General features: G+C 46.5%; 1 protein-coding gene across 1 annotated transcript in view; it reads right to left on the bottom strand.

Annotated features, from left to right (window-relative positions):
• Positions 1-5,382: 5,382 nt before the first annotated feature.
• Positions 5,383-9,254, bottom strand: part of LOC120866574 (leucine-rich repeat-containing protein 37A-like) — a 46,485-nt gene continuing 42,613 nt past the window's right edge. The window contains exons 16-18 of the mRNA XM_040244365.1: positions 8,825-8,835; positions 5,601-5,879; positions 5,383-5,491 (exon numbers count right to left, since the gene is read on the bottom strand). Coding sequence (XP_040100299.1) covers positions 5,383-5,491; positions 5,601-5,879; positions 8,825-8,835 — 399 coding nt within the window. The remainder of the gene's footprint in view (positions 5,492-5,600; positions 5,880-8,824; positions 8,836-9,254) is intronic.

Below are 9,254 nucleotides of genomic sequence, written 5' to 3'. Positions count from 1 at the left end.
ATGTGATTCTTGCCTTGTCAGGGTTCCTGACATAATAGAGAAAGTGTTTGGGTCTGGACAGTGACTTTCACAATGCTCCATTTATAGGTGACACCTTCGAGAGTGGAAGGTGTGCATTCTGCAAAACTCTTCCTTCTGCTACAGAACCAGGACTACCCTTACCAACAGGTCCTATGGCAGCTGTTTATTGATGCAGAACAAAATTGCAATCATCTGCACACATCCCAAGCCAAGACTCACCACATCCCAGGATGGATAGAATCATTAGCCCTGATCCCTTATCCCTCACTACATCTATACCCATCTCACTGTGGACGGAGTGGACTGTCCAGTCCTGGGTTTGGGCTTGGTCATGTGACTTGCTTTGGCCCATGGAATGGGCATAAATGAGAGTGTGGCAGTTCCATGCCAGGTTGGAAAAGGCCTGTTGATGCTTCCTCTCATATACATCACTCGGGCAGCTGCTGCCTCTTCAGCCCAGGCCCCAGGATAAACACGCTTGGAAAAGAGCTACCTCATCTGGTTTGCAGACCAGCAGTGAAGAGCAGAGTGGACCCAGCCAGCAGAGCATTAAACCACAGCTGCACCAGCCAAACTGCAGACTCATGAGAATTGCTATCTTAACCCACTGAGGTTGGGGTGGGTTTATTACATAGCATTATTGTGGCAATAACTAACAAATACATGTGCACACTCTTTTATTAGATGAAAAGTTAAGCCACTGCAGTAGAGACCCTACACAATAGTGAGTTAAATAAGAAAAACATTTATTGATCTTTTCTGTAAGAATCTCGGTAAGCAGCCAGGGTTAGTTTGGCGGCTCATGCGTTGGGGAGCCAGGCTCCACCATTCTCGCTGTAGCCCTCTTCCACCTACAGCCTTCGTATTGTTCACAGATTGGTCGTAGTTTTCCTGCAAGTCCAAACACGCCACAGTGCAGCGCCAAACCCTCTTTCCTACATTACCCTCCAACACCTGAAGCCTCACCCTGAACCATGTTTCCACTGCTGCTCCAAGCCTCGGGGCCTGTCTTTTTCTTGGATGGGTGTGCTCCCACCATGTCTGCAAGCTGCTGCTCCACTGCCCTCCCTCAGGGGGTCTCAACAGCATCTCACTCTCACCAGAAGCCAGGCTTGGTGCTCCCCAGGAGCGAGAGGTCCTGACCTCCCTGGAGAGTGAGAAGGGTGGACAGATGTCCATTCTGCCTCCCAGTCATCCGTGCAGCCGACCTCTCCCACCCTCAAATTCCTGCTGACCTCCGGCCCTGAAGAAGCCAGAGAACCTCTGTATCCCACACCTCCCTGGTTCCCTTGCTTCCATATCTCAGCACCTCAGTGAACACAAGAAGCAGGGGTCCCCCAGCTTCAGAGGCTGACAGAGGCTGGATGGGTGGGCCTGTGGGTTTGGACAGTGACAGACTCTCTCCTGGACTAAATTCTAGCCAGGCTCCTCTGAACCTCCCTCTAGATTCAACCTTGGCCCATAGAGACTTGAACAAACACCAACATAGTTTCTACCAGTTCAAGGCTGCAGCTCTAGTTTGACTCTAGCCCCTCTTAAAGTGCCTGCCTGGAAAAACTCCAGGTTGCCTAAAGAATTTGCTGTTTGTTCCAGCCAACACCTGAAGCTAGGGGCTTGTCTCCCAGCTGCTGGGACAGGGTCGGAGCCCACCTCTGATAAGCGTCAGTTAGCCAGCACATGTGGGTTTCACATACAAGACCAATCTTTCATCCTTAAAACACAAGCTCTTGTCCTTTCAGTTCTTACTCATCTGCACCCACTGCACAAGCCCTTCAGTTGCATCAAAACCTCTGGTCTGGTGCCCCATTTTCTTCCGGTTCCTACTTGGTCTACACATCCCCATGTTGATCTCTTGGCCTGACTACTTTTAGGCCACCATCAAAATACTCTTTATAGAACTCAAGCTTGGTCGTGTTCTTTTCTCTGCTTAAAACATTATAGTCTGTGCTGTTTGGTCAGGTCCATATGCCTTTGCCAGGCCCCTTCAGGACTAGTTCCCTGCTCACCTGCACAGCCTCATCTGCTGCCCTGTCCCCGCTGAGCTCCACGCTTGGGAACACCAGATTGCACATGCTTCAGGCCCACCCTAGATCTCATGCTTCAGACCTCTGTACTGTCCTCCATCGAGAATGCCCTTCCCTCATCTTGTCCTCCTAAGAAGCTTCTATGCGGCTTTCGTCCTCTTCCTCTCCTCCAAGCCACCCTTCACATCTACTTCTTTCCAGTCAACCAGGAACTGAACCACTTCTTGGTCCATCGCCATTGTCTTGCCAACACACTCTCTTCTGCGTGTATCTTCAGGTGTCTGGGCCTCCTGTTAGGCTTAGGGTCCCTCACGGCAGTGACTTTGTCCTATTCAACTCTTTCCCCAGAACCAGGAGCAGTGTCTGGCTTATAGTCCAGGCCCAGCTCAAGTTCTCCCTTTTTCATGGACTCTCCCTAGCTTCCTAATCTTCCCTCCTCTGAGTCTTACAATTTTTCTGTATCTTTTTTACCCTAATCATACACTGTCTCATTTCACTATCTTTTAAAAAATGGCTAATTTCTCTGACAGATTTCATCAGAATCAGTGAGATTTTTCATTCATTCGGTAGCTATTGGCCTTGTGTCTCCCTCTCTCCTTCTGTCACTCAGCTCTCAAGGAGCTGGGCTCTGCGCTGGCTTGGCCATCATGCGATGGTGGCAGAGGCAGCCCTGGGCAGACAAGTTTTGTACCACTTGACCCTGGGCACTCTTCCCACTTTCAAGCTCTCTCCAGGGATGTGTCCCTGATCCAAGGAGAGACATCTCACTCATAGGCTGGCCAGGTGATGTCTCTGGGCTCTGGCAAAAACACTGCCCAGTTTAGGTCAGAGGACGAGATGGTTGGATGGCATCATCGACTCAATGGACATGAGTTTGAGCAAGCTCTGGGAGAGGGTGAAGGTCAGGGAAGCCTGGCGTGCTGCAGTTCATGGGGTCACAAAGAGTCAGACACGACTGAGCAGCTGAACAACAACAGCAAACTTTAGGTCAATTTGGGCAAAACAGACCTTAACTCTTGGGAATTTTAATTTAGAAAACTGGTAGGGTAGCATGTGAGACCAATATAAAATTGTGCAAATTTGAGGTAGTGTGATACAAAAAAATGATATCTAAACCTCACTTTATGTACCAACTTTGAAATAATGAAAATGTTCCCAGATAGGAACCTGGAGCTACTGGGAATCCTGGTCCATGCTTTGGGAAGCCCAGCAGCGCAAGGATCTCTACCCCTGATCTTGTCAACTCCCTGTCTTTGTGTCTACCTCTCTTACTGAAACCAACCTCCCTTTCATTACAGAGTTTTGAGCGGACATGGGGACTTTCTGCTCTTGTGAACTAATAGTGTAACCAAAGCCCCTAGTATAGTACCTGGCGCATAGCAGGTGCTCAATAAACAGCAGCTGCCTCTTCCCCTAATTATTATTGTCATCACTGTTATTGACTCTTTGGTGGCAACCAAAGTTTCCATACTTCTCTCACTCCTATTGGAATCTAGCAGTTCTGCGCCACAACCCCAACACACTTCTGGATGTGTGGCCTGGGGCACTTGAGCAGGTAACCTATGTTCTTTGTTGAATTTTATTTGTTTTTGGCTGCACTGGGTTTTCGCTGCTGCACATGAACTTTGTCTAGTTGAGGTGCGTGGCTTCTCTCGTTGCAGAGCACGGGCTCTAGCATGTGGGCTTCAGTAATTGAGTGGCGCACAGGCTTAGTTGCCCCCCAGCACGTGGAATCTTTGCGAATCAGGGATTAAACCTATGCCCCCTGCACTGAGGGGTGGATTCTTAACCACTGGACCCTCAGGGGAAGTCCAGGTTACCTACATTTTTTAAACCCTGTTTCCTATCTGTCAAACGAGGATAACAAGATATGTTTCCATGGATTCTTGGGCTAGATAAGACTAGATAACCCAGGGCTGGGCACCACACAAGCAAATAGAACATGCTAGCTGATGCTGCTTCCTATTATTAGTATTATTGGTCGTGCACTTTAAACAAAGTAAATACTCGTTGGCTGAAGTTACCGCCCAGAGAAAACATTTGTTTTCCATTCTTGGTGAGAAACTTTGGGAGATGACCTGGGCAGGCACTGAGAGGACAGATGTCTTCATGTAGCATCAGGGAACTCATAAACCAGAAGAAGCGGGTGGGCTGATCACTTTGCTTGAAGCCCCACCCAACTAGCAGAACCTGCTGGGCTGTCTCTCAGGCCCACTGCTCCTCTGGGGGACTGTGCGCTCTCATCCCATGGTTTGCACCCTTCTTCACCTCGTATTATTAAAGCTCTGGCGCTATCTGTGGTCATTTTGGTAGATTATCAAATCTTGTTCATTCAGAATTTCTTTTGCTTATTAATATATTTCTTTCTGACTTACTAAATGCAATTGATTAACGATTTTCTTTGCAGGAGGACTGGAAAAGCCTTTGCAGCTTCCCCACATGGCACTGTCATTACATCATCACTTGGAGTCAAGGCAGCCCTGGGCACGTGTTGGGTGAGGCAGGAGTGGGTTGGGTTTAGTGCTGGAAGGCGCCGAGCAGCACATGACTGACTCTCAAAGCGGTCGAGAGAGGCTGGGGCCCGAGGAGGACCATCTTGGGTACTCTCACGTGTTTTTCTTTATCCTGTCCTTCTGGCCCCTCCCTGCTAGCTATTCAAAGGCTCAGATTTTTTATTTTTAAAGAAAAAATATAACCCAATGTGCATTTTCCACCAGCTTGAAGGGGTGGAGAACCCCTTACCAAGACAGGGAACACATCTGTACATGAGTTTGAGAGCTTGGGAGAAAGTCAAGCCTTGGTCCTGTGGTGGAGGGAGACCCAGTGATCCAAATATTCTGTCAGCCCCAGTGACTTACAAGAGGGGCCGGAAGTGGACGATCCTCCATGAGCAGGAGGTCAAGTGTGCTGTAAATAACTTGTACTTGATGAACCAGAAGAGAGAGCACCAGAGAAAACTGTTATTTGATTTAATGATCTATGCCCCCTGAGGATGACCTGTTTTCCAGTTCCCAGGGGCTGGTTATACTGGGGAAACCAGGGATGGAAGCCCCCCTCCATCCTTGTATTTATCCTCTTCTGCCCACGTTTCCTCTGGTGGAAGTTCTGGCCGCCCTGAGGGAGTCTAGTTCCAAAAAAACAGCTCTCCTTTTTTCTTGCAGGCCCTTGATACTTTACATAAATACTCAACTATTGACATTTTAATTCCTTACCACATGGTTAGAATTGGTTACGGATTTATACATTTTAATATGAGAAAAATAAGTATTTTACAAGTGACGCTGAGAAGCCAGTATTAGAAAATAAAATCTGCAGATGGCTAGTGGCAGGACGGGGCTCACTCTGTGGCGGTGTCGGCGGCTGCCTCACTGTCCTCACCCGTTGGCTCTTCAGCAGCCGAATCTGTACCCGGAGGGGCCTCCTCTGTCGGTGCTTCAGGGGCCCCCCTGGGATAAGAAGAAGAGTGCCAAAGCGTTTAGTCTCGAAAGGGGCAATTACACTTTTCATTATTTCCTCATCTGAATCAAGAAGTATAAATCGTCCCCTGTAATTTACCCTGCATCCTTATTGAAAATCTCATCCTCTTCTGAAGACTCCTTGTCGTGCAGCTTCTGCGCCATGTTTTTCTTGCGTGTGGCGTTGAGAGGCCTGTACATGTCCCGAAGCCAAAGTGGCCGCCGCCTCCAGAAAAAGCCCTCCTGGGACACAGAGAGCGACATGTTAGTTCTGCTCCTCCCCTGCTTCCTCTGGCCACAGCACTTTATCCTTCCCAAACCTACCTGACTCTCACTTGTCCCTGAGCTTCTCTTACGCAGCAGGAATCCGAAAAAGCCCCTTGGAGGAAAGCACACACAGTTAGAGTCACATGCCGCTTTCGCTCTCTCACAGTGTATTTGCTCTGGTCTTACCAGGGCTAAATGGGACTTCAGTCAGCAATCACAATGAGCAAAGTCACCACAGACCTGGGGTCTTGAGAATCACTCCATGCATGCTGGCCTCCCAGAAGCTCTCGGGGTCTGTCCAAAATGGCCCCCCGCCTGCATCTCTGGGGAGACCTGTGCATCTGGCTTAGCGTGGCCTACAGGCATGACTGCAGCCCCACTCACATTTCTCAGCCCTCAGCCAACTGCCCTCAAGCAGTGAAAACACTGCACAGCCATGCTGGGCAGATGCACACTCCTTTCAGAAGCACTCCACGCTAGCCCCCTTTGGACTGAGTCTCCTGTGCAGCATTTGCTGGGGTGGGGGTGGGGGAGGGGAGGAGGTGCTTCTGTTTTCTTAGCTGCTCTATCTGATAAACTGCATCTCAGCAGGTAAACCCCTAAGTCCAACTAGCAAAGTTATCTAGCACTCTGGCTTGCATATGGCAGGTTGTCCCTGCCACATGCAAGGTGTGAGTGAATCGTGAAATCAGTTTAAAGGTTATGACCAGCAGGAAAACGCAAAAGTAATCTTTTTGAAAACAAACAGAATTGAAAAAAAAAAAAACCAAAATGGAGAGCACAATGAGTTTGTATCAGAAACCACTTCTCTCCATAAAGTATGTGTGTACCGAGCTGTGACATTAAATGCAGCTCGTAGCCCAAGCACAGTGTGGTCATAAGGGGCCCTCATTGGAAAGGTGACCACCTTCTTTTTGATAATCACTAGCAGCGTGACCATGGGGCCAGATGTTTTCTTTTTCTCCATTTTTTTTTTTTAATTATAAAAGGAAAAGAGAAACTACTGTCTAAAATTTCTTCCAGTTAAAACTGTATGAGGTTTGGATAAAGGTAATGCGGAGTTGGGGCTGAAAACCAGGAGGATGAGAAGGGAAGCTTTCCTGCCCCTTTACAGAAAGAACACATAATTTGTTCTACTTTTTATCAGCTTTGAGTAAGGCTAGCCCCCAAATCTCTAACTTCCCTACCCCAGAGCCTCCAAGAACACCTCTGACCTGGCCTGATGCCTACCACCGGCAGGACAACCGAAACGTCTCCCCGTCCACCCTCTTTCCTTAAAGAACAAGTGAAACCAGATGAATCCGTCCCAGTCCTGTGCTAGGCCAGATTTGGTTGGGGAACTAGTTCTGCTGATAAATAAATTAGCGTAAAGCATTAGGGTAAATAAAGCTTCTTCCTGCCTTTGGTGAGGAGACTAAAATAGATGAGTTCTCAGCTCTCCTCTAGTTATTAAAAGACCAGTGTTTACCTTCTGCTTCCTTCTTCCTCTGATGTTGTTCTATGAGAATAAATCTGTTTTAAAAGAAAACATGATCACGATCATGACAGCCACTTCCAAATCTTTATTACTTTTTATTTTCAGTCTTATCTATCCAGTGAGTTGATAACATTTTTAAGGACAGGAATTCTATCCTGTTTAAGAATCCTTTGACTTTCCCACAGTACCTAACCTTGGGTGTTGCATGCAGCTGGTGATACACTTCATGGACCATTTTAGATCATGTTCAACAGATAATTCCTAACAAAAAACTTTCAGAAGTAGGGAAAGAAAATAAAAGTACTGACCAGAAACCTAAGCACTGTTTAAAAATCAAGAACAGGTGGGAGATGCCTATCATTACTGTTACTATTGATCACTGTGGAGAAGGGGGGTCCTAATCAGTACAGTAAGAAAACAGGAGAATTGGAAAGGAAGAGATAAACATATCGGCATATGAATGATGGACTTTAGAAGACCAAAGGAATCAACCAACATTTTCAGTACTGTAAGTAATACGAGAATTCAATAATATGGCTTATGTACAAAATCAAGAGATCAACATATAAGCTTTAATAGCTTTCCTATATGGCTCAAATAACTAGCTAAAAAATAGAAAAAAGATCCCATTTATAATAAGAATGCATAAAGTAACTAGGAATAAACTCAACCAAAAATGTGTAAGACTTATGTAATGAGAATATTAAAACCTTCCTGAAGGACTTTGAGAAGAAATACATACGTGGCATGGGATTCTATCTTCCCAGAATACTGTAAGGAGGTCAATTCTCCTCAAATTAACCTACAAATTCAATGCAACCTTATTTATATCCAAGGAAATTTTTAAACAAAACCTGGTGAGCTGACATTTGGTAGAGAATATATGCAAGAACACTTATGAAAAGAAGATCAAAGAGCGAGGCCTTACCCTAACAGACATAAAATTACATGTTACAGAGTAACTGGAGTTAAGCAGTGTGATTTGAAAAGATAACAGGAGAAGATAACTGGATCAACAGAACAGAATCCAAGTAAAGATAGTATTTTAGACAGGGGAGAAAGAATGAACCATTCAGTGAAAGATTTGAAAACAAGTGGATCTTCACGTACTGGGGAAAAAGTTAGATTCCCTACCTCAACCACACTAAAAATCAAATACAGCAAGTTCTGGGCAGATTATAAAAGTACTTGAAAATGATGACCAGAGATGATTTTTATGTCATGAGGTGACAAAGGCTGGGATAACAAAACCCGCTGCACATGAGCCATGAGGAGAGGACGGCCCAGTGTGGTGGCAGACTGTCAGTGCCTCTCCTGCTCTTCTCAGCCCTCACCCCCTCCTCTCCTGGACTGTCTATCTTCTTCCTGTTGATTTATAAAACTCCCTGGAGTTCCCTAGTGCCCCAGTGGTTAGGACTTGGCGACTTCACTGTGGTGGCCTGGATTCGATTCCTGGTCAGGAACGAAGATCCTGCAAGCACAGCACGGCCAAACAAACAAAAACAACCCCCCACCACAAACCTCTTTATAATAAACAAATTTTGGCTTTCATTGAATTTCAGCGTTTCAAAACCTCCCACTGTTTCTGTCTCTGAGGAGACAAGACAAAAGAGCAGAGTAGGGAGCACAGGCTTTGCAGTCGGGTGCTCCTGGCTCCTGCTTTTGGTTTGACCACTGGGGCCTCATGCTGATTCCCTTCCTCTATGAGAGAGCGACAGTAATACCATCCTCACAGGATTGTGGCCACTGAGTCAGACAAAACACAGAAAATTCTTCACCTTCCACTTGGCATGAATCAGCACTAAGTTGGTGTCACAGACCAGGTGGTCAGATCCACCAAAGACTCTGCTCGTGGTACCGGGCCCTGAAGCTGCTTTCTTGCCACAAAATTATTAAAATACTGCTTTTCTTCTGATACTTTTATGCAGCATTTTTTCACATTTATGGAAACATGTTTATTTAAGGTGATCTGCTATTATTCCTCCCCCCTCCCCACAAATAGTCGGGCAG

Source organism: Oryx dammah, unplaced genomic scaffold (genome assembly GCF_014754425.2).
Source record: "Oryx dammah isolate SB20612 unplaced genomic scaffold, SCBI_Odam_1.1 HiC_scaffold_8, whole genome shotgun sequence".
NCBI lineage: Eukaryota > Metazoa > Chordata > Mammalia > Artiodactyla > Bovidae > Oryx > Oryx dammah.
Note: the sequence above shows the minus strand (reverse complement) of the source record. Positions and strands in the feature narration are given on the sequence as shown.